A 23,477-nucleotide genomic window follows, 5' to 3' on the forward strand; every position below is an offset into this window, starting at 1 on the left:
CATTTTGGCCTCTGTGCCCAGTAGTATGGGGAAACTTTTTTTTTTTTTTTTTTTTTTGAGATGGAGTCTCACTCTGTCACCCAGGCTGGAGTGCAGTGGTGCAATCTCGGCTCACTGCAACAACCTCTGCCTCCCAGGTTCAAGTGATTCTCCTGCCTCAGCCTCCCGAGTAACTGGGATTACAGGCACGCACCACCACACCCAACTAATTTTGTATTTTTAGTGGAGACGGGGTTTCACCATATTGGCCAGGCTGGTCTCGAACTCCTGACCTTAGGTGATCCACCTGCTTCGGCCTCCCAAAGTGCTGGGATTCCCAGGCTCACTGCTCTGCACCTGGCAGATGAAAACGGCAACCCGGGGCTCCCATGGATTCAAAGGAGCTGGGCTGCAGGGTGGGGGTGTACAGGCACCTGCACCAAGCTCAGCCCAAAGCTGAGTCCCCGAAGGGCCTTGATATAAACACCAACACGACAAACAAAAGGAGGAGGCCCAAGAGCGCGGGGCCTGAAGACTCAAACCAGAGCCCTGCCTGGATGGGGCTGTGCTGTTTCAGATCGCAGTGGCCGGCCTCCCCTGCTCCTCTCTGCGCATCCTCATCAGGGTAAACTCACTCTCCCTCCTCTGCAGGGCAGCTGGAGCCACAGCTGGGAGCAGAGAGCAGGCCTAGGCCAGGCAGTTCTGCATTTGTGCCCTGCACACATCACACATTTGCAAGGGAGGCAGGAGAGGACCTCTCTGAGCATCAGTTTCCTCAGCTATATAATGGGCATCATCGTAGTCATCTCTTCCTAGGGCTTTTGTGAGATGAACTAAGATAACACACAGAAAGTGCTGGGCTCATCCTCACATTGAGCAGGAATTCCGCGTTCCAAGCTCCTGCAATTTCCATTTTCTCACCCAGCACACACAGTTGCCAGTCCTCCCTCCCGCTCCCCAGTGAGGCCTGAGGGACCCAAGTCACCTCTGCCCAGCCTGGCTCCCAGCCTAGTCTCACAAAACTGTGTTCCCTTTCCAGGGGCCCTTTGTGGGCCATGGAACCCTTGGCAGTCAGCTGATACCTAAGGTAATAGTATTAAACACTTAAAATGCTTACCAGCCAGGCACGGTGGCTCACACTTGTAATCCCGGTGCTTTGGGAGGCGGAGGTGGGAGGGTTGCTTGAGGCTAGGAGTTTGAGACCAGCCTAGACAATAAAGGGAGACCTTGACTCTACAAAAAAAAATTTAAAAAATCAGCTGGGCGCATGCCTGTGGTTCCAGCTACTCGGGAGGCTGAGACTGCAGGGAGCTATGATCACACCACTGCACTCCAGCCCGGACAACACAGCAAGACCCTGTCTTTATAAAAAATAATAATAACAAATAAAATAAAATGCTTAGATTAGCAAAGGAAAACAATCACATTAAAATATAGGCTGGGTGTGTTGGCATGCACCTGAAGTCCCAGCTACTCAGGAGGCTGAGGCAAGAGGATCAACTGAGCCCAGGAGTTCTGTATCAGCCTGGGCGACATAGAGAGGCCCCATCTCTAATTAAAACAAATAAAAACGGCTATGAAAATATTTAAAAAACAAATATGTGATGTAGCAATGTAGACAAGCAATGTCTTCCTCATCAATGCGTTCAACAACAAGGTCAAGTAGTGGCGCTGATGAGACTGTAGTTTTTTTTTTATTTGAGATGGAGTCTTGCTCTGTAGCCCAGGCTGGAGTGCAGTGGTGCACATAAATGTGTGTTTGAGGCTGGGTGCAGTGGCTCAGCCTGTAATCCCAGCAATTTGGGAGGCCAAGTCAGGAGGATTGCCTAATCCCAAGAGTTCCAGACCAGCCTCTACACAAAATATAAAATTATCCCGGCATCGTAGTACGCACCGGTAATCCCAGTTACTTGGGAGGCTGAGGTAGGAGGATGGCTTGGAGCCCGAGAGGTCGAGGCTGCAATGAGCTATGATCGCTACACTCTAGCGACAGGGAGAGACCTTGTCTCAAAAAAAAAAAAAAAAAAAAAAGTGTGTGTTTGGGTGAATGACTGATTGTCAGGCAGAAGCTGGTGACCCGTGGAGACATGGGGCCGCCGGAGGGGCGGAGAGATTGGTGATCCAGATACCCAAGGGGGCCGAGGGAGGGGCGAAGGAGTGCGACTGGACCCGCACCTGGGCAACCGCGTCTCCAGCCTCCACGGCCCTGTCCCGCCCCCTTCCGGGCAGGCAGAGGCCCCGGGGCTGCCCTGCCGCCTGGGCCCGGCCCCCGCGGCAGCAGCCGAGCGGCCGCACCCCTTTGTGGGGCTGTCGTGCCGGGAGGGGCGCGGGCGAGGCGGGCCCGGGCGGCGCTGGGACTTGTAGGCTGGGAGCCCGGGCGCCTCCGGGCTGAAGCCCGTGGCCACGCCACCGACGCGGCTCCAGCCTGCCCAGGCAACGCGACGGCTGGGGACAGCCTTGGAAAAACTGAAGGGGAAACCGAGGCCTGGTGAAGGGATCCAGCTGGCCCAAAAGCACGCGGCCGGGCAGTGGCCGCCTCCCCCGGCCTCTAGGGGGCAAGTGAAGGTCACACTTAAATGAAAGTTTTCAAAGTCGCTTCGAAGGGCCTCCGGCTGGGCCAGAGCTTTCCCCCACCCCACCTTGTTCCATCGTGGATACACTCAACAAACACATCCCAGAGCCCTCTCCTTGCCAGGCCCTCCAGCTTGGGCAAAACATCCCAGGTCCCTGTTCTCGCAGCGCCCAAATAGCAGGGGAGGGGCTCCAGGCAGGCGAACACACAGGCCGGGGAGGTGGGAAACTCCGCGAAGGAAGGAGAGGAAACCACGCGGGATGAAGGGCAAGGGGGGCCGCAAGCGGGGACAGGAGCGCCAGGAACGAGGAACGAAGGGGGAAGGGAGGAAAGGACGCCCAGGCTTCCGGAAGACTCGGGGGTCCCATCCCCACTGTGCAGAGGGCTAGAGCGGGAGCTGGGGGCGGGAGAGGTCAGAGGTCAAGGCTGCCGCGTGGAGCGTGGGCCGTGGAGTGGGGGAGGGGGCGGGCAGACTCCCCCCCGCCGGCAGCCAGGGCAGAGGGTGCTGGAGGAAACGCGGGGAACTCCTCGGTGCTGGAGGAAACGAGGGGAACTCCTCGCCGGCCTTGCGGTCCCCCACAGCCCACGGAGTGCCACTCCCAGTCCCCACAGACCCCACCTGCGTCGCCCTGTGCTGAGAGGAGGCCGCAGGGCTGGGGCCGGGAATGACCCCAATTAGAGCTGCTGTTTCCCAGCTGCATAGGTCCCAACCGCGGGGTCTGGAGATGAGGCGGGCTTGAGGCCCCCAGTCCCGGCTTCAGAGGTGGAGGGTGTGACCCGCAGGTCCGGGATCCCGGGGCCTGTGCAGTCACACGGCCCTTCCCTTCGCTCAGGAAAGCCCGGGGCTGAGTTTCATGCTCAACCGCTGCCAACTTGAAATTCCTAGCTTTTGAATAAGGGGCCCCGCGTTTGCATTTTGCACTGGGCCCCGAAAATTCTGTGGCTGGCCCTGCCTGGTGTGAAGCTCACAGAGCCCCACTATGCGCCGCCTTTCTATGGCTGGGGGCCGGATGAGGGACCCGGGTCTGCTCTTACTCGCCCCAAGGGTCCCTGACACCAGCCCAGAACGGGGTGGAGCTGGAAAGAGCCCACACCTGCTTCCTCTGCCCACCTCATCTCCCGCGGGGCCTCTGAGACCGCCCGGGACCCGCTTCTATCGCGGCACCGTGGTGTAGCTCCCTCCGGGGTCGTATGCTGTGTGTTTACTGGCCGAATTCTCAGTCCTGGACGCTCCGTGGGGCCAGGGAATATGATCCGTGCTCCGCTGCAGCCTTGCGCCCAGAGTAAATATCGGTCGGATGAACTAATCTTACATATAAAACAGAAATCATTTCACTTTTTTAATATGACACGTGGCTCTTCCCTAAGTCGCCCTGGGTTAAATACCGACTCAATTAACAAGATGCTAAAAACCGTTTACGTTTTTTTACGTTTTTTACGTTTAATTCACCAGACGGTGCGCTCCACGAGGGAAGGGGCCTGGCCTCCCTGGTTCAGGGTTGTGCTTAGTGCCTGCAACCGGCCGGGCCCGCGGGGGCAGCCAGGAGAGAAAGGCGCGCCCAGCGCCCCCAGGCCCGGATCCGCCCTCAGCCCGCGTGCGCTCCCCTCCCCCCTCCCCCTCCCCCCAATCGCCGCGCGCCCGGGTGCGGCTGGGCGGGGTTGGGACTACGCTTCCCGGCGGTCCCCGCGCGCCCGGGGCGGGGCGGGGCCGGCTGGGGGCGGGGCTGAGCTGGCGGGGGCGGAGCCGGCTACAAAGCCCGGGGGCGGTGCCGGGGCGCAGAGTCCCCGCAGCGCCGGTCGGGAGCGCAGCGCGGCGCAGCTCGGCGCGCACGGCGGGAGCGGCGCGCGAGTGGTCGGGCCTGGCGGCTGGACGGGCGCCCCTCGCTGCCCCGCGCGCTCCCCGCCGCCCCCCATGAGCGCAGCCCCGCGCGGCCCGGGTCCGTAGGCGGCGGGGCGCCCCCCATGCTGCTGCAGCCCGCGCCGTGCGCCCCGAGCGCGGGCTTCCCGCGGCCCCTGGCCGCCCCCGGCGCCATGCACGGCTCGCAGAAGGACACCACGTTCACCAAGATCTTCGTGGGCGGCCTGCCGTACCACACTACCGACGCCTCGCTCAGGAAGTACTTCGAGGGCTTCGGCGACATCGAGGAGGCCGTGGTCATCACCGACCGCCAGACGGGCAAGTCCCGCGGCTACGGCTTCGTAAGTGGCCCCCGCGCCCGGGCCCGCACCGCGCCGCACACCTTATCGTGGCCCGGGCGCCGAGTCCACTCCGGGGCACACGCCCAGCCGGCCCGCTGCCGCCTCCGCCCCAGGCGCCTCCAGCCGGCGCCCGCACCTGCCGCCTCTCCCGGGCGCGCTCCTGCCGGTCCCGCCCCCACCACCCCAGGCCCCGGCCCCCACCCCCACCTCCACCCCCACCCCCGGTTTAAAAGGAAGAGCCGCTGTGTTCAATTAGGACTCCTAAGTTGGTGGGGAGGTTTTGGAGCCAGAGGGCACTCGGGATTTCCTGGAGCAGCGGGGGGTGAGGAGCAATGGCTCCACCCCGGGGTGTTAGGAGCCCTTCGGCCTCCCCCATATTTTTAACAGCCCTCTCAGCCGCCCCAAATAAACATCAGCTTAAGTAAAAACGTCTTGAAGACACTTTCCTGCTTACCTTCCAAGCATAGCGTCTCACACTCCTTCTCAGAGGAAAGTCTCGGCCCTCACTGGTGGGCAGTCCAGGCGGCCCCCCAGGCTCCCTTCGAGGTTCATTTTTGCCCTATCCCCGCAGGGGATTATTTTTGTCCTTGAAGGCCACATTTCCCAGGCCTTGAACTTTGACGGGAGGAGCTGGAATCCAGGAGGCATCTTTGTGGGAGAGCCCCAGGTAGGGGTCAGAGGGGCTTTGGTTCAAGGACCCTGGGTCACAGGCACCCTCAGAGGAAGGGAAGAGAGGGGTGGCAGCATCCGGTGCCAGGGCGGAGCCGTCTGCCCCTTTCGCCCCTGGTTCCCCCCACGGCAGCCCCTGATGTGTCTCTGCTCCACCAGGTGACCATGGCCGACCGGGCGGCAGCTGAGAGGGCTTGCAAAGACCCGAACCCCATCATCGACGGCCGCAAGGCCAACGTGAACCTGGCATATCTGGGCGCCAAGCCGCGGAGCCTCCAGACGGGTGAGAGCTTGTGTTTTCCTGCCTGGCTCTTCTCGGTTTCTATATTGGGTGTCGGTATCTGTCGGGTGGAAAGAGGCCCCCCCTCCTCGCCCCAGCAGTGGCAGTCGGCTATCATGTGCCTGCAGAGCCGGCACAGGGCAGCCATCCCCGCCTCGAGGATCTAGACCCCTTCTCACAGCGTGTGGCCCAAAGAAGGGGGCGGGGGGGCAAGGAGGGTACTGCACCCCAGTTGCCAGCTGTCCTCGCAGGAGGGAGGAAGTGGCCATGGGGCCTGGAGGTTGGGAGTGCCGACACCAGTGGCTGCTGACACCTGCGTCACTCACTGCCACACTTCAGCGGTGTGCCTTGGGGTTCACAAGGGGGAGGCCTGGGAGGGGAGAGGAAGCGGATGATCCCTTTTGACTAGAGGTGTGTGGCTTGTGGGATTCTGCCACCCTGTGTGCAGCCCTTGAGACGTGGCTCGTGCAGCAAGGCCAAGTCCCTGATTGTTCTCTCGTTTTAGGCTTTGCCATTGGGGTGCAGCAGCTGCACCCCACCTTGATCCAGCGGACTTACGGGTGAGTGGACATGGCTGGCTTGGGGTGGGTAGTCCGTGGAGATGAAGTGGAGAGGGCCTTGGGCTTCCTGGGTCTGGAAGGCTGGGGAAATGACAGTTTTCAGACATTTGATTGCGTTTAAGCCAAGGGAGTGAAGAGAAGGCAGATTGCACTTCTCCATCCCTGGCAGAGGCCATACCACCTAGGGGATGGTGAGCCTTGGAGCCTGCCTGCCTTGGTACACACCCCAGCTCCCTTCGCTAGGTGTGTGGCCTCAGTTTCCTCACCCGTAAAATGGGAGTGGTCACAGCACATCTGAGTTCTCTGAATGGAGGGCCTAGGGTGGGCCTGGTGCAGGTAACGCCCTCTTGAAGTGTTTGCTGATGACTCTTAGGGACTGGCAGGCTGGGTTCTTCCCCAGGCGCTCCTCTCACCTGTTCTAGTGCTGGGGCAGGTGGTGGCAGTAGGTCATTGCTACCAAGGTCTGATGTTTGTGAACGTTGCTGTAGATACGATGTGTTTGGGGTGGAGGCCACCTGCCTGAGTGGCCTGGCCTATGGGCTTCTAGTCTGACTCATTTACAAGCAGCGCAGCCCACTCTTCTCCATCCTAAAACGCCTCCCACCTCCCTGCCCTTTTTTAAAACATCTAGTAAGTCCTGGCAGCTGCTTGGGGAGGGACACACACACTTAAGGGATACAAAGAGTCCTGCCTTGCGGCCTGCCTCCCCACCCCCATGATGGATGGGAGCTGTCTGCCCTAGCGCCGTGGCATATTGATGGGGTTGGAGTTGGAGGGGAAGGCAGCTCAGAGACCACCACCCCTTTCAGGGCATTGGCACTTCATGAACTTTCTGAATCCAAATCCCTAATGCCAGTTGATCACGTGTGTGTGCTCACGCATGTGCGCACCACGTAGATTCCATTGAGAGAGACACAGCTTGACGAGTAACCTGCCTGACTGGGGCAGTGTGGACAAGGATCCTGTGGAACCGGGCTGAGCCTGGCTCCCAGGTGAATGGGTCAGAGGCCCCAGCAGAAGTTGCTGTGCCCACTTTTTGGGAACGCTTGGGGTGACTCGGGGGCTCCCTGCCGGCTTCCGTGTGTATTGGTGGATGTATGCAAGTGTAGCAGTGGGAGGAGCCGCTGGCTGAGGGGTGCTGGAGGGTGGCCGGGGCCCTTCTAGCCTGTGCGAGTGGCCAGGCAGCTCAGGTTCCTGCCGGGGTGCCTCTGTCCTCCTGGGAAGGGAGCGTGTAGGGTGGTGGGAGCAGGCGGCCCTGTCCGTCTCGTCCTGGAATCTGTTTTGTAGATGTCTAGAGTCGTCTTAGAGGGTGTTTGGGGACACTCTAGCCTTCATGCCTTCACCAAGATTCTTCCTATGGGGTTCGGGCCACATGAAGAGGGTGTTCCTTGTTTTCCAGAACCTTGGCTCCATTCCCCAGGCCCACAGCAGGCGCCTGGGGGCATGGACTGGGTGGGAGCAGCTGCCCAGAGGTGAGGGTGTGTGCCTCCAGTGCCTGCAGCTCTTTTCTGCTTACAGTGGGATGAGGCCTTCCCACCTGCGTCTGGGCTCGCTCTGATCCACACAGCTACCTCTAGGACTCCATACCCATCAGTGCTTGGCCTCTGGGGCCTGCAGACGTGGGTTCGAATCCTGACTTTGCCCCTTACCAGCTGGGTCTGTCTTGGCAGTGGCATCCTCATCCGGAAAACAGGAACATTAACTGCTTAAAACAGTGCGCAGGCGTGTGGGCTGGGTGCTCTGGCCTCCTCAGAAGTCCTCTCCTGTCCTCATAGCAGGCCTCTGAGGATGGGACTGAAACCATTCTTACTTTATAGATGGGGAAACTGAGGCAGAGAAAGGCTAACCACCTGTCTGGGCCTGGGGGCGGGTGGCGGGGCCGGGGTGGGGAGGCGTGAGGTAATAGACGTCCGGGAGGAGATTGGAACACAGGTGGTGGGTGCCTGAACGCATGCTTTCTTGGTGGGGGACGGTGGGAAGGGCCCTGGCCCGACCTTTCCCTTGCTGTCCTGGAGTCCTGTGAATACCACCCATCCAGAAGCAGTTGGGATCGGTCACAGAGTTTGCCACTATGCCCCCGACTTCAGGCGACAGTGTTTTGTAACTAAATCTGCTGGCTGGCCATTTAATACTTGTGACGATGAAGAGGCCGCAGACTCTATTTGTTGGTTGCCAAAGGGTGGAGACCCAAACAGGGACGGTGTCAGAGGGACCATCCGCTCTTGGCTTCCTGGGAGATCTGAACTCAGGCCTCTGAGAATCGCGCCGCCTCCTGCCCCTGCCTGGGCCTTACTGAGGTGGGTAGGGGGAGGCTCCCGGGTGCAGCTCCAGGGAGGCAGCGGGGCAGGCTGCCTGGGTCAGCTGTCTGCCCCCAGCCCCCGCCCGCTGACGGAGCTGGAGAGCTGGGCCGTCAGCGTCCCTTTTGTCTTTGTGAACAATCAGGCCCCGGGAGCACAGCCGGGCCTGACTCAGCGGCCAGTTTTGTCGGCCTTGGGCTGGCAGCGACTTGCTGTTGGCTGAGGGCATGGAGGGAGGTGGGAGCCAGGAGCCCGGGCAGCTGAGGGTTGTCCACCAGTTAACCCCTTCCGTGCCTGGCTGAACTCTTCCTCAACTTTCTGACCCCGACCTTTTATACCTTGCCCTGGACAACTCTGAAGATCCCACAGCTCTGCTTTTAGGCAAGACCCTGTGGAATCTTCTTCGCCTGGCTGGGTCTTAAATGTTAGTTTAGAATGATTTACCAAAGAACTTTACACTTTATGCTATTTGCCGGAGTTTCCTTGCCTCTTTTCCTTTTTTTAAGTTGAACAAGCTCTGTGAGACCTAACTCACCTGTGCATTTCTGACCTAACTGTATGTGGCCACTGTCCGCGGTTTGGAGGAGCCTTCCTCGGCAGTGGCAAGCGCATGGTAGTCACAGCAGGAGCCGGTGGCCGTGGCCCACCAAGGGTGTCTACCAGCTGAGTGTGTCTGTCACCTGCCGGTGGGAGGGGAGGTGCAGCGGTCTGGAGAGGGTCTGTGTCCAGGCAGAGCTTAGTCTGGCCTGGAAGGGTGCCCTGTGTCAACGGGTGTCTGTCCATTCTTGGGCTGAGGGCACCGGGAGCAGAGGTTTGTCCTGGGACTAGCTGCACCCAGAGCCTCTCCCTGGGTTATTTTTGAAGGGCCAGCTGCTTCCCTGGGTGTGGGTCTCCCTGTCTGTTAAGGGGGCCTGGCTGTGGCCTTGACTCCCGTTCACAGAGTGCCTCATATGTACATTATAGAACGTTTGAAGGGGGTGGAATATCCCTGGCCTCCACCCCTAGAAGCCAGTAGCATTGCCTCGCCCAAGTCATGACTACCAAAAATGTCTCCAGACATTGCCAAATGTTCCCTGGATTTAGTGGCATGAGGACCAGTATCTGTGAGTCTCTTGGACCTTGCCTCATGGTCACAAGATGACTGCCACGGCTCCAGACATCCCACCCACGTTCAGGGCAGAAAGGGCAATAAGGGACAGTACGAACTGCCTCTGTCTTTTTTAGCAGAAAAATGGAAGTTTTCACGGAGGCCTCAACAGGCTTCCACTTAAGTCTCACTGGCCACAACTGGGTGACAGGACACGGCCACCACAGGGGCTCTGAGATGAGAAGACAGGCTCCTCGGACTCCGGAGTGTCACGTACAGGCTGTATCCAGGAGCAAGAGCCCTGGGGGTCTGCCTGGGCTTAAGGCCAGGCCCAGCCTGTCTCTGCAGGCTCCTCCCCATCTGTGAGTGAGAACGGTAACACTGCCTTCCCTACAGGGCCAACTTGACTGTGTGTGGAGGGCCTGGCCCTGGGAAGTCACGGTTTGTCAGTGACGCATCTCTTGCCGGCCCTGCTCCAGGGTCTGTTGATTGATTACCTGTGCAAAACCGAGGCTTAGAGCAACTGAGAGACTTGCTGAGTTCACACATCCCGGGATGGTGGGGCCTGAGCTGTGGGCTGCGAGACTCTTGTCCCTCCCACAAGGACTCAGCGCCTCCCTCTGGCTAGATGGCAGCTCTTGGATGATTCAGAGCACAAGGCCTCGAGACTGATGATGACCGTGAGACCCTCTCCCAGGCATGTGCCTGCCCCACTGCATGTATAGTTTCAGGGACCCCTACGTCCTTTGTGTGAAGGTCTCTGGTGCCCACTGGGTAGTAGATGGCTGCCCTTACCATCACGGGGCCTTGGTGTATGCACGCCACGGGGCCTGGACAGAGCACCTGGGTCCCCAGAGCAAGAGGACGGACTGGGGAGGCAGTGATGGGAAGATGTCTGTCTCCTTGAGAGCATGGGATGCACAAGCTGGGGAGAACGTCAACAGCTACTCCCAGCATCATTCATTCATCAGGTGTTTATTGAGTGCTTGCTGTATGCCAGACCTGGTGCCAGGGATCCTTTGAATAAGAAAGACACGGTCCCCGATCTCGTGCTCACATTCTGTTTGTGCACTCGTGGGCCCGCATGGTGATGCGTGCAGTTAAACAGGAAGCTGGCGGAATGAGTGCCTGCGTGGGGACGGAACAGTTCCGCGTCTCGAGTACAGTGGTGGGGAGATGTGCCTGTGTGTGTGATAAAGCTTCACAGTTTGTGTGTAACTACACATGACATGTAAGAAGGTTAGTGTGTGTAGAAGATGATGCAGTGTGCTGAAGGCCTGCAGTCCAGGTCATAGCAGTGTGCCTGGGTTAGTGTCCTGGTTTTGCTCATGTCCTTAGTTACTCTGATGTGCCCTTGGGGGATGGAGGAGGCAGGGTACACAGGATCTCTCTGTACTGTTTTTGCAACTTCTTGGGAGTCTTTTATTATTTTATAATACAAAGTGAAACAAAGCCAGAGGAGCTGTTTGCAGGTGATGGCGTGTGTGTGTGTGTGTACGCATGCACGTGCACGTGTGCGGGCGTGCTGGGGAAGGCTCCACTGAGGATGGGGGAAATGGGCCCTGTTGGCTTCTGGGGAAGAGCGAGCAGCCCAGGCCCAGGGTGACAGGCCAGCCGCAGGTCGCCGTGGCGGGCACAGGGTGAGCACCGCAGGGCAGGGGCAGAAGCTGAGGTCAGAGCCAGGCGGCATGGGGGCTGGGAGGAAGTGACTCCCCCCAACACTGTGGCGTCACGTTTTCACCCTCAGGGTGTCTCGTGGTGGCCCCGCCACCCCCCTGCCCCCCCACAAGGCTTCCTGTTTGGCAGCTCATCTGGAGCCAGGCGTGGGCTGCGCCGTGGCCCTCCTGGGCGGGCGCCCGTGCCGCACCTGTTGTTTGTCCTGTCTGCTGAAACAGAAAGCAGCCTTTGGGTGGCGGGGGCTCTTCTCCGAGCATGAGTTCTCACCCTGGCTTCCTGCTGGGCTTGGGGAGCCTCTTCTGGAAGCCTTGGGCCAAGGGGCACAGCTTCGTCTCAGGGTAGAGGCCTGATCACAGACCGAGTGGAGGCCCAAGCTCGAGTTTTCCTCGTTTAGCCTCAGTTTCACCTTGTGTCCAGGGTGGACAGGCTGATAACTCTGCAGTGTGCTTGCGGGCATCAGGACCTTCCTGCTGATCTCATTTGGGTAGAGTAGGGAGCTGGACACTGGGTCAGCTTGTCTGACAGATCTTTGCTTGCTTTGTGCCAGGCTGGGGATGCCTGCCATGGGGGTGAGGGGAGACCCGGTCCCAGCTCCTAATCACAGTGCTTTCTGCAGCGAGGTGCTGAGAGGAGGACAGAGACGAAGGAGGTCAGCATGCCTCAGAAGGCGACAGGAGCTGGGGAGGGGAAGGGAGCAGCCGGGGAGGCTCAGGGCCCGGCAGGGTAGCCTCAGCTCCTAGAGGACTTTGATGACCCAGGGAGGCACTGCTACATTCCTCCAAGTGACACCGGACCACGCAGGCTCCGAGCGGAGGAGGGATGGGTCAGTCTGCATTTTTGTTTTCAGAGTGTTTTTGCTTCTGGCTGCTGGGTTGAGCCTGGACTGCCGAGGGTATTGTGGTGGTTGGAGGTCCTTAGAGGATGCCCAGTAATCCAGGGATGAGACGAGGGTGCTGCCTGCACCAGCGGCCCTGGTGAGATACAGTGAGATTCTGGGTGTCTATTTTAAAGAACCTGGGAAAGAAAGAGGAGTCCAAGAAGATTCTGGAGCTTTGGGCCTTTGAAATGGGAGATGGGCTTGGCCCTGACTGGGGTGGAGGCAGCTGTGCAGTACAGTTTTGGGGAGAAGGTCAGGAGTTGGAGTTTGGGCCGGTTCAGGTGGAGATGCTGTTCCGGGCCTGGCATTGCCCCACAGAGAGGGCGTTCGACCTGTGTCCTGTGGCTGGCTGCCCCACAGAACTTGAATGTCCCTAGACCTCCCGACCCTCCCCCTCACAAGTCACTGGGGATTCCCGGGAGGCAGGGCCGTGGCCTGGCTTCCTGCCTGCCAGGCGCCTCGGGGACCTTCCCACACCCAGCCAGGCGGGAGTCAGAACCCTAAGAGCTGCGGTCCGTCTCTGCCGAGGTGGGGCAAGGCCCCTGGAGAGCAGGGAAAGTGAAATGGGCTCATTTGCCTTTTTCATTTTTATTTTCAGAGGCGACTTTATGTTCAGAAAATGAGTCCTCCTGGGCCATGGTCAGTTCTTTTCGCTGCGAGTTCTGCTTTGAGTGTGGGCAGCATGTGTCCCCGGCACCATCTGTACTTCTCTCACCCGCCCGCCACGGGGTTCTCAGACTGCCAGAGGCCCAAGCCCTCTGTCTTGGGGGCAATCTGTTGGACTCTGCAGCATCCTTAGTTTACAAATGGGGAAACAGAGGCCGGAGGGGCTGAGTGATGGTCCATGCGACTTGGACAGGCATGGCCAGGATCCGGGCTTGGGGCTCTTCCTGCCCTTGGACCCCTGAGTCTCCGTGGACAGAGTCAGCTGGGGTGCTCTTGACTGTGTGCTGACCCTGGGTGTGTTGGGGTACAGATGCTGCCTGGGCCACGTGTGAACGGGAAGGGAGGCAGGCACCTCAGATTTCCAGTCTGGACCAGGCTCGGGGTCCCCCTGTCCTCTCCTGGGCTGTGGCAGAGCCAGCTCCTCCTGCATGCCCAGCCCTCCCGGCATGGCCTGGCCTTTCCAGCCCTAATGGTGGCCCGTTTCAGTGGCTCCATGATTTGGGGGTTTGGTGTTGCCCAGGCTCCGGCACTAGAGGGAAGCAGAGAACCCCTGAGTCGTCCTTCCGCAAACACCCCGGACCCCAGCTAGGTGCCTGTGCTCAGTGTCCAGCGTTGCAGAGGGGCTTGGGTGGCATGTGGGGGGTCTGTCCCACCCATTCCCATGGTTTCTTCCTTGGCTCTGCCTGGACTTTGCACACGTGGTGGGATTAATTCTCTGGGAAACAGATCCGCCTCTGATTGGTGCAAGACCCTTCTCTGGGGTCTTGGTGGGAGGATAGAAGTTTTCTGCAGAGGATGAGGAGGCACAGACGCCCGGTTGTTCTGAGGCCGGAACTTGGAAGGAAACTGGAAGGGAAGGAGGCTCCTGCCCTCTCCTGTGAGGTTACAGCTGGGCTGTGGCTCTGCAACCCTGGGGAGCGCATGGGACTCCAGCGGCGGCCGTACAGAGGGCCGATTCCAAAGTGGCTTCTAGAGGAGGGAGCAAGTGCCGTGTGCCCGAAGAGGCCGGTGGGCCCTGGTCAGACAGGAGCAGCCCTGATGAGCATTGGGTCCCCCGACCTTTGGGCTCCTACCTGACTGCGCCTGGCCGCTGGTCTGTTTTGCTCACCAAGGGTTCTTGGCTGCTGCCCCCTGACCTGGGGCTGAAAGTCCTAGGAGAGGGAGGGCCTCTGTCCCTCCCAGCATTCCTCAGGCCCAAGGAGGCGTCGATGCTGCTGAAGTCTCTGGGGTGCACAGAAGCAATAGATCCTCACAGCAGCCCCCTGGGGCGTGTGGTTCCCCAGAGGCAGTGATGAGGTCACCTGGGGCCGCCAGGCACCTGGTCGGGGAGCAGAGGCTGGCGGGCTGTGCCTGTCTAGCTGTGACTTGCTGGGTGGAGCCGTGCCTGCCTGTCCCTCCAGCCTGCCCAGCCCTGGCTGCTCAAGGCTGAACTGCTTTCTCTGCCTTCTTGGGGCAGGGACTCTTGGCCTGGGAAGCAGAGGCCATTCCAAGGTGGGGCTCTTTTGCCTCCCAGCTACCTGCAAAGCCGGGGCCTGCCTCAGATGCTCAGCACTGGGCACCTGCTGTGCTGGGGCACTTGGGACGCAGCGGCTGAGACCCTGCTCTTGTGGGGAAGACATTGTGCAAGGTAGATGATGAGGGGGCTTCCGATCATAAGGAAACAGAGCCGCCTGGGTGGGCCCCTGAGGGGTGAGCTTTGAGCTGTGGGAAGAAGCAGGTGCATAGGTGCGAAGGTCCTGTGGTGGGAAGGAGTCGAATCTGGGAACAGAAGGAGCCCAGGGCAGTGGGAGTGTGGCCAGGGAGGGCGCAGTGCAAGTGGAGATGAGTTAGACGAGGTAGGTTGAGGCCTAATAACGCAGGAAGCCACAAGGGAGCAGTTTGGGTTTTCTTCTGGGTACAATGGGAGGCAGCTGGAGGGTTCTGCTTCTGGAGGTGATGGGGTGTTGATGTTTTCATTTGTTTGTTTTTTGAAACGGAGTCTCGCTCTGTCGCCAGGCTGGAGTGCAGTATCTTGATCTCGGCTCACTGCAGCCGCCGCCTCCCGGGTTCAAGCCATTCTCCTGCCTTGGCCTCCTGAGTAGCTGGGATTACAGGCACGCACCACCACGCCCAGCTAATTTTTGTATTTTTAGTAGAGACGGGGTTTCACCGTGTTGGCCAGGATGGTCTCAATCTCCTGACCTCGTGATCCGCCCGCCTCGGCCTCCCTAAGTGCTGGGATTCCAGGCGTGGGTCTTGATGTTTTTAAGACAGCTCCGACTGCTGCTGGGTGAAGGATTCAGGGATGGAGGCAGGTCTCCACCACCACCAAGGCAGGGCCACGCCACTGCGCCCGCCTGGAGAGTCGGTGATGAAGGATGGGAGAATTGAGGGATGGAAGCAGGGAGCTCCCTGTTGGATGGTGTGGGCATAGGCTGCAGTGGGGGTGAGTGGGCAGGGCAGTGCCTGGGTGGCCTGGTGGGCTCTTCACTGAGGTGGAGAGTGCAGGAGAGTCCCACCAGGGCCAGGCAGACACGTGCCCTGGCAGGCGAGCCTGTGCAGGGGACACACTTGGTGGGTGGGGCGGCGTGCAGCTACCAGGCCGTGCCCTTGCGTGCAGAGGCTGTGGCACCTGACCTTTCTGAGCATGGGATGTGAGTGGGGGTGCTGAGGAACCTGCCTGGTGTGTGCACCCACTCCCCATTGCCAGGCAGTGAAGCCTTGGGCCTGCGGCCGGGGCGGGGCCCCCCTTGGACAGTGCAGGGCTGGTGGTTTGGCTGCATTTTTCTTTCTCACCTGACCACTCAGTGGGTTCGCCCATGCCTGCGTGGCTGCATGAGCCCCTCTGTCTCTCTTTGCTCCCACCTGCCTTCTTTGCGGCCGCCCGGCGTGGGCACCTGTGGTCAGAGTAGCAGTGAGGATCCCTTGTCTTTGCCCTTCCCCTTCCCCATGTGGTTTCTGATGGTCCACAGTCGGGCGTCTCAGCCTTGGCACTGCAGACCTTTAGGGCGGCATCGTTCTTTGTTGTGGGGGCACCCTGAGCATTGGAGGAAGCGGTCAGCACCCCTGGCCTTGACCCCTAATGTCAGCAGCACCCCCACCCGCACCCCATATTCCTGGTTGTCAGTTGTGACAACTAGGACCGTCCCTAGGCATTTTCCAGTGTCCCCTGGGGGCACAGTTGTCCTGGTTGGGAATCGCTGTTCTAGTGGCACCTCTAGGCCTCACAGCAAGCTTTTGAGGTCAGCCTCTGTAGGACCCAACTTACAGATGAGGAAACTGCACCTTGGAAGTTTTGAAACCTGTTTGGTAACTCAGACAAGTGCAGGGGCGAGGCACAACCCTAGGAGGGAGAGAAGCTGCTGGAACCCAGCTCCTGCCTGGCGGGGCTTCGTGGCTGCTTCTACCTTAACTTCAGCCGGTGTTCTCACTCCCCCTTGGGCCTTGAGGTGTGGCCCCTGCTGTGCCTTCCTTTTATTTTGAGCTGAACCTGGGGCCCCAGCCAGTCCTTGCAGGCACAGCTACCAGCAGCAGGCCCCACTGTACCAGTCCCTTGCTCTGCGATGGGGCAAGTCGCTTGGGGCCTCTCTGAGCCTCGGATTTCCTCTCTGGGAGATGGGCTAACACTAGCATCTTTTCTGTGGCTTTTTTTTTGAGACAGAGTTTTGCTCTTTCACCCAGGCTGGAGTGCAGTGGCACGATCTCGGCTCACCACAACCTCCACCTTCTGGTTTCAAGCGATTCTCCTACCTCAGCCTCCCGAGTAACTGGGATTACAGGCTCCCGCCACCACACCTGGCTAATTTTTGTATTTTTAGTAGAAACAGGGCTTCACCATGTTGGCTAGGCTGGTCCTGAACTCTTGACCTCGTGATCTGCCCGCCCCAGCCTCCCAAAGTGCTGGGATTACAGGCGTGAGCCACTGCGCCCAGCCTTCCGTGGCTTTGAAAATACTTCGTAAGTTATCCCAGGCCCTTTACGTACAGAAAGATGAGTAGATACCGACATGCAGTGTCTGCAAGGGTCAGGAAACAGGAGAGCCCCGCCTTCCTCCCCAGCCTAAACATTGCTCACCCACGCTTGTGTTTGAGTGTCCCTGAGTAGGGCAGCTCCTTGGTGGCCAAGGCAGTGCTCTGGCCCCAATGATGTGGGGCATCAGAACCCGATAGAAATGACGCAGCCCTCGAGGTGAGTGTGGCCGGAACCCAGCTGCCCCACAGCCCCAGGCACTTGTGTTCTGTGTCCCTGGTCTGGGCAGCGGTTCTTGAGTGCAGCTGTGGATCAGGACCCCGGGGCCTGTTCTTGCACATTCCTGGGCCCCATCTGCCTTTGCAGTCTGCATGGGATCCACATTTTTAGCAAAACCTTGCGGGGAGGTGTCTGAGGCAGGGGCATCACTGCCCATGTTTGGAGAAGGTGTGTGGGTTCAAAGCTTCCATAGCCTCCAACTAAGGAATGTTTTCGAGGTTCTGAGAGCTGGGTCGGGGGGGCACTGATGATGCCAGGGACAGCCTGCTGGGCACAGCCCCAAGACAGTCCTTGCTGTGTCTCCACTCGCCCCCTTCCCGAGGGAGGCCTCCGAGACCCTTCTGGGGCCCCCTGCCTCCGCTGGCCAGAGCTCCTCATCTTTCTCAGTGGGGTCTGTGCCACCCACCGGGCCTTTGTTCCGTCAGCACCATGTGCCCAGTGCCTCCTACAGGCCTGGTCCTGGCAGAGAGCTGGGGGTCCAGACAGAGCCATCTCTCTGACAGAACGCCATCCAGTGGGGCGTCGGGCAGCGTAGCGAGGTGAGGGGCTGGCCTCCATGTGGGGTTGGGCCTCGCCAGGTTAAGGGCTCCAGGCAGAGGCATTGGCAGGTGCCAGGCCCAGGTGGGGAGGATGCGAGGGATTGAGGCGCTGTGGGGCATGGGCCGGCACCAGGGTGGAGCTGGGTGTGCAGTGGAAGCCAGGGGTCAGCAGGCCCGGCCGCCCCCATGGTGGAGGTGCCACGAGAGGGTTGTGCACAGAGGCTGCCGGCTGCCCTCATCCACTCTTCAGACGCTCAGACTGGCGCCTGCCTCCGCCCTTGTGCCGCCATGCTGCTCCCCTGTGGCCAGCTCTGCCTCATCGTGAGGTCTCTGCAGGCATCCCCTCCTTCAGGAAGCCCCCCTGGCCTTTCCCCCATCGCTGTCCACACATCACAGCCCTCTGCTGTCTTGACTTCCCCTGAGCCCCCGACTCTGGTTTATGGGTTGGTGCATTGTGGTGCCTCTCCCATCCTAGAAGCTAAGCCCCTCGAGGGCAGGGGCTCTGTGGTCTGCTCCTCTCTGCATCCTGGCAGATATGTGAGAAAGGCGTCACAGCTCGAGAGTCAGAATTCAAACCCAGGCCTGGCTCCGCGCAAGGCTCTTGTTCCCATGGAGGATGCAGGGTGGACAGCAGAGGCTTCTAACCTTGGGAGAGGGACAGGAGGCACCGCTGCGGGGTTCCTGGCAGGAGCTGCCTGGGCCTCTGGACAGATGCTGTGGAGGGCTGGCCGTGTGGGCTGCAGGTGTGGCCACAGCAGCCACTAGGATGGCTCAACCTTGGAAGGTAAACAGTAGTAGAGAGGGTGACGCAGTGTAGAAACTTCCCACACACTTCCCAGATGGGGTGGGGGGAGCAAGAGGCCCTGTCGTCCAGGTTTTCCTGGTTCCCACCGTTGCTGTAGGGCTGCAGGATCCACTGAGTGCACCTGCCTTTGTGCTGGAAGCCAGGGCTCCTTTCTGACCCTGAGGGTCCCTGGCTCTGGGGAGGGAGCTCACAGGGCTCCTCTCTGACCCTGAGGGTCCCTGGCTCTGGGGAGGGAGCTCGCAGGGCTCCTCTCTGACCCTGAGGGTCCCTGGCTCTGGGGAGGGAGCTCGCAGGGCTCCTCTCTGACACTGAGGGTCCCTGGCTCTGGGGAGGGAGCTCGCAGGGCTCCTCTCTGACACTGAGGGTCCCTGGCTCTGGGGAGGGAGCTCGCAGGGCTCCTCTCTGACACTGAGGGTCTCTGGCTCTGGGGAGGGAGCTCGCAGGGCTTCTCTCTGACACTGAGGGTCCCTGGCTCTGGGGAGGGAGCACCATGTTTTCAGTGCCCACATGTTGCCAAACCGCGCTCCAGAAAGCTGCCCAGTTTCTGTCCCTGCCAAACGCAGGAGAATGCAGGGAAGGATGTTGTACTTTTCCTCCAGAGCTGCTTCCCTTGAGGGGGGCCCCTGCCTACAGGTGCAGAAGGAAGCTGAGGTTCCAAGTCACCCCCCAGGCGGGCCTGGTCTGTGTAACACGCAGGCATGCAAGGCAGAGGAGATACTGATGCCCAGGGCACAGTGCCGTGCCCTGGAAGACCACTCCATGCCTCGGACTCTGCAGCAGCTTCTGATGCCGCTGAGGTGGCTGTTCTGTTGCAGACGGGAAACTGAGGCTTAGCGGCTTGCCCCAGGCCACCGAGCAGCTGGTTGGCAGAGCAGGCACACGCCAGGAGAGCTGCCTCCCTGAGCCTCATTTCCCCCTGTGCTGAGGGCTGGGCATGCTGTTGTATGGCCAGCCCACAGCAGGCAGGAAGTGTTGGCCTCAATGCGTTTCCACAGTGGCCTGCCCAGGTAGGGTTAAGAGCACAGCTCTGAGGCCGGCTGACTCCTGGCCCGTCCACCTCATCAGCTGTAGGACCTTGGGCAAGTCACCTGGCCCCGTGTGTGAAATGGGCCTCATGATGGGAAGACCAAGCCGACGGGGTGACGCACCCAGTCACAGTACGGGTCTCCCCCCAGCGTGGGCGCTGGCGAGTATGGCAGCTGTTGGCGCCATCATCTCTGTGGTCACCGCCATTGGACTCCTTTGCTCCAGCATTCACGCAGTCACTCTCACATCCTCACGGAGCTGCTGCAGGCCAGAGTCCATGCTGGCAGGGACAGAAAGAAACCCTGTGAGGGCTGGGCACGGTGGCTCACGCCTGTAATCCCAGCACTTTGGGAGGCCGAGGTGCGCGGATCATGAGGTCAGGAGATCGGGACCATCCTGGCTAACACGGTGAAACCTCATCTCTACTAAAAATACAAAAAAATTAGCCGGGCGTGGTGGCGGGCACCTGTAGTCCCAGCTACTCAGGAGGCTGAGGCAGGAGAATGGCGTGAACCCCGGTGGTGGAGCTTGCAGTGAGCCGAGATCCCGCCACTGCACTCCAGCCTGGGCAACAGAGCGAGACTCTGTCTCAAAAAAAAAAAAAACCCTGTGAGGAGCGGGTGTTGGCTGGGAGAGCAGGCGTGTACATGAGCCGAGTGTGCAGTGTCACTTGGTGGGTGGTGGGTGTCAGGGAGATGAGCAGGGAAGGGGGACAGGGCTGGCCTCCCAGACATGCAACCAGGACATTCGTACCGGGCCCTGCTCTTGATCACATGCTCTGCCGTCTTGGCTTCAAATTCTCAATCATTTGAAAACAACCATTCAAGATTTTTATTTTTGCACCAGCCCCGGGGATGTGGGGTGTAGGGCTGGGATGCGGGGGTGCAGTCTGGGAAGGCCTTGCTGAGAAGGAGACATGGAGTGGAGGAGGGAGCCTGGTGGTTAGTGCAGACAGTCAGTGCGAAGGCCTTGAGGCGGCAGCATCTGGCCAGGTGCTGTTTCTGTGCCCATCTGACCGATGAGGAAAGTCGGGGCTCGGGGTGGGGGGCGGCACGCATCGTGTACCCCACTGTTCTCCCAGCTGTATTCCCCAACTCCGTTCTGGCCCTAACCCGCTCTGCTTGGCCCCACAGGCTGACCCCGCACTACATCTACCCACCAGCCATCGTGCAGCCCAGCGTGGTGATCCCAGCCGCCCCTGTCCCGTCGCTGTCCTCGCCCTACATTGAGTACACGCCGGCCAGCCCGGCCTACGCCCAGTACCCACCGGCCACCTATGACCAGTACCCATACGCCGCCTCGCCTGCCACGGCTGCCAGCTTCGTGGGCTACAGCTACCCGGCCGCCGTGCCCCAGGCCCTCTCAGCCGCAGCCCCCGCGGGCACCACCTTCGTGCAGTACCAGGCGCCGCAGCTGCAGCCTGACAGGATGCAGTGAGGGGCGTTCCTGCCCCGAGGACTGTGGCATTGTCACCTTCACAGCAGACAGAGCTGCCAGGCCATGATGGGCTGGCGACAGCCCGGCTGAGCTTCAGTGAGGTGCCACCAGCACCCGTGCCTCCGAAGACCGCTCAGGCATTCCGCCTGCACCCTGGGACAGTGGAGAGACGGCTTCTCTTTAATCTAGGTCCCATTGTGTCTTGAGGGAGGACTTTAAGAATGACTGAGAGCTATTTAAAGACGCAATCCCAGGTTCCTTGCACACCATGGCAGCCTCTCCTTGCACCTTCTCCTGCCTCTCCACACTCCAGGTTCCCTCAGGCTTGTGTCCCCACCGCTGCATCGTGGCGGGGTGTCACAGACCCTCTGCAGCCCCTGGCTGCCCTGGACTGTGCAGAGATGCCTGACTCCAGGGAAACCTGAGAGCAAGAAGTTAATGGACTGTTTATTGTAACTTGATCCTCCCGAGCTGTGAGCGCAGTCTGAGGTGTGAGGACACGGCCTCCTGTTGGAGTCCCATTTTCTCCATCAGGGCACGTGGGCGGCTTCCTCAAGCCCGAAGGAGCTCGCAGGCGCACAGGGGCCGCCGGTAACAGGGGCAGCCGGCCAAAGGCCCCTTTCCAGTCATAGCACTGAAGTTGCAACTTTTTTCTTGTAATTGTTTTGCTACTAAGATAATTTCAGAAGTTCAGTCTATTTTTTCAGCGGATACTGCCGCCACCAAGAATCCAAAACCTATTTTTGACTTGGAGAGACTTGCTTTTGTTGGTTCCGCCCGTGGAGACGACGATAGTGTTTCTGTATAATAAAGTGTCTGCCGGCTCGCGGGCCAGGATCCTCTCGGTGGGATGGGCACCACAGACAGGAGGCCCCTCAGGCCCGTGCGGGCCACTGTCTGCTGCCGCCTGCAGGGGTGGCAGAGTGAGTTGTCTCAGGACCCCGTCACTGCGACGTTGACACTCCTCTCACTTCCCTTCCTCCCCAACTCCCCAAACACTGTGGAAGGGGAGAAGGAAGTGATCCACAGCATTCAGGCCACTTGGGGTCTAGACCATGGTGGTGCCAGCCTAGGGGGGCAGGGGCCCTCAGCTCTGCCCGCTGGAGCGGTTGAGTGCAGAAGGGTGCGCCTCTTCCCTCTACCCCCGCACCACCTGCTGTGTGCCAGCCTGAGACGGTTCCTGCCTGTCTTGGGGGTTGGTGGAGGGTGGAGGCAGTTCTGCCAGCCGTGGCAGGGCTGCTATGGGGCATCCAGGGCTGTGGGGGTCTGGAGGAGGGGACATGAGGTGAGAGGTATCCTGGCCGAGGACGGGGGGCAGCGGGGGGTCTCCCTCCGGACCTACCTCAGGGAGCTGAGCGTGCAGGCGCTCCAGGGCAGGCCTGGGACAGAGTCAAGGCCCAGAGAATAAAGGTAGCTAATCTCATAATAATATTTTTATTAGAATGTTCTGATGATAAAAATAAAACTTGTTTTCTTTAAAGAAAATGTTGGTCTAATTTTTCTCAAAACACAGAGCTCCCCTCGTGCCTGTGGGCATCACCCATGCCCCGCCCTCCTGGCTCAGGAGCCCAGAATTTCACTGGCAGCCGTGCATAGAGCGCCTGGCCTGCACCGGCTGCTGAGCCTCAGTAGCAGAACAGACGCAGCCCCTCTTCACACCCGCTAATGCAGGGGAGGCCTGGCGTCCCAGCCGCCGTGCATCATCCAGCATCAGCTTCAGACCCGGAGAGGACTGCGCTTGGGTTACTTCTTGGCGCTGTGGCTGGGGAGGGGCCTGGACGTGGATTGTGATTGGCAGCCCCACCAGATCCCTGTGGAATAGGAGGACAGTTCCCCAAGAGAAGGGGGGTTGCCACCAGAAGACCCTGAATGTGGGTTCCTGAGAGGACGATGGCAGGTGTCCAGGACAGCTGCCCTTAGGGTAGAGTTGGGAGGGAAGCCTTGGTCTGGGGCTGGATAGTCCCAGCATCTGGAACTCAGAGCTGGGGAAATCACAAGGCCTTCATAGAGGAGGTGTCAGGGCTGGAAAATCCATCAACTCCTTCCTTGAATTGCTCACTCACTGTGTCATCCCGAGACGTGTGCTGGGTCACACGCAAAGCGCTGGGGATAGAGCAGACGGGGCTGCCCTTTGGGTTTATCATCTGCTGGAGGAGACACAACAATGCCCCAGGGTGATGGAGACTGACATGTTTCCGGCAGGGAGGGGATAGGGATTCTGTGGGGGTCTGCACTTCTTCCCAGGCCCTGCCGGCCGGCCCCTCCCTCCCACTGTCTCAGTTTGCAAACGCTTGTGAGGGGTCAGGGAGGGCAGCATGGGGCTTTCAGCCCGGAGGAGGAGACTTGCTGCAGCTGATAAGAACTTGGGGATCCACGGAGGGGGGCTACGGGTACTGCCAGGGTTATCGTGAAGGCCACTCGCAGCCTGCAAGTTTCCTGTCACTATCAGCTGGTGGCAGCCTCTGGGACAGGCCTTCGGGAAGGCCCTGAGGCCTTGAAAACATCTCCTGGGTCCCAGGATTGAAGGCTCTGGATAGTGACAAACCCAGGAGAGGGAATTTCTAAGTCACCCGAGTTGGG

General features: G+C 59.9%; 1 protein-coding gene across 3 annotated transcripts; it reads left to right on the forward strand.

Moving 5' to 3' along the window:
- Nucleotides 1-4,326: 4,326 nt before the first annotated feature.
- RBM38 (RNA binding motif protein 38) lies at nucleotides 4,327-22,382 on the forward strand. 3 transcript variants are annotated; one of them, XM_034947013.4, is made up of 5 exons: nucleotides 4,327-4,750; nucleotides 5,322-5,417; nucleotides 5,579-5,702; nucleotides 6,205-6,259; nucleotides 20,594-22,382. In XM_034947013.4, the coding sequence occupies exons 1-5, from the start codon at nucleotides 4,514-4,516 to the stop codon at nucleotides 20,895-20,897; spliced, it is 816 nt and encodes a 271-aa protein (XP_034802904.1). In that variant the 5' UTR covers nucleotides 4,327-4,513; the 3' UTR covers nucleotides 20,898-22,382. The 3 variants fall into 3 exon arrangements, with proteins under 3 accessions (XP_034802904.1, XP_034802902.1, XP_057156849.1); XM_034947011.4 differs by lacking the exon at nucleotides 5,322-5,417; XM_057300866.2 differs by lacking the exons at nucleotides 5,322-5,417; nucleotides 6,205-6,259.
- Nucleotides 22,383-23,477: the final 1,095 nt, after the last annotated feature.

This window comes from Pan paniscus, chromosome 21 (genome assembly GCF_029289425.2).
Source record: "Pan paniscus chromosome 21, NHGRI_mPanPan1-v2.0_pri, whole genome shotgun sequence".
In the NCBI taxonomy this organism is placed as follows: domain Eukaryota; kingdom Metazoa; phylum Chordata; class Mammalia; order Primates; family Hominidae; genus Pan; species Pan paniscus.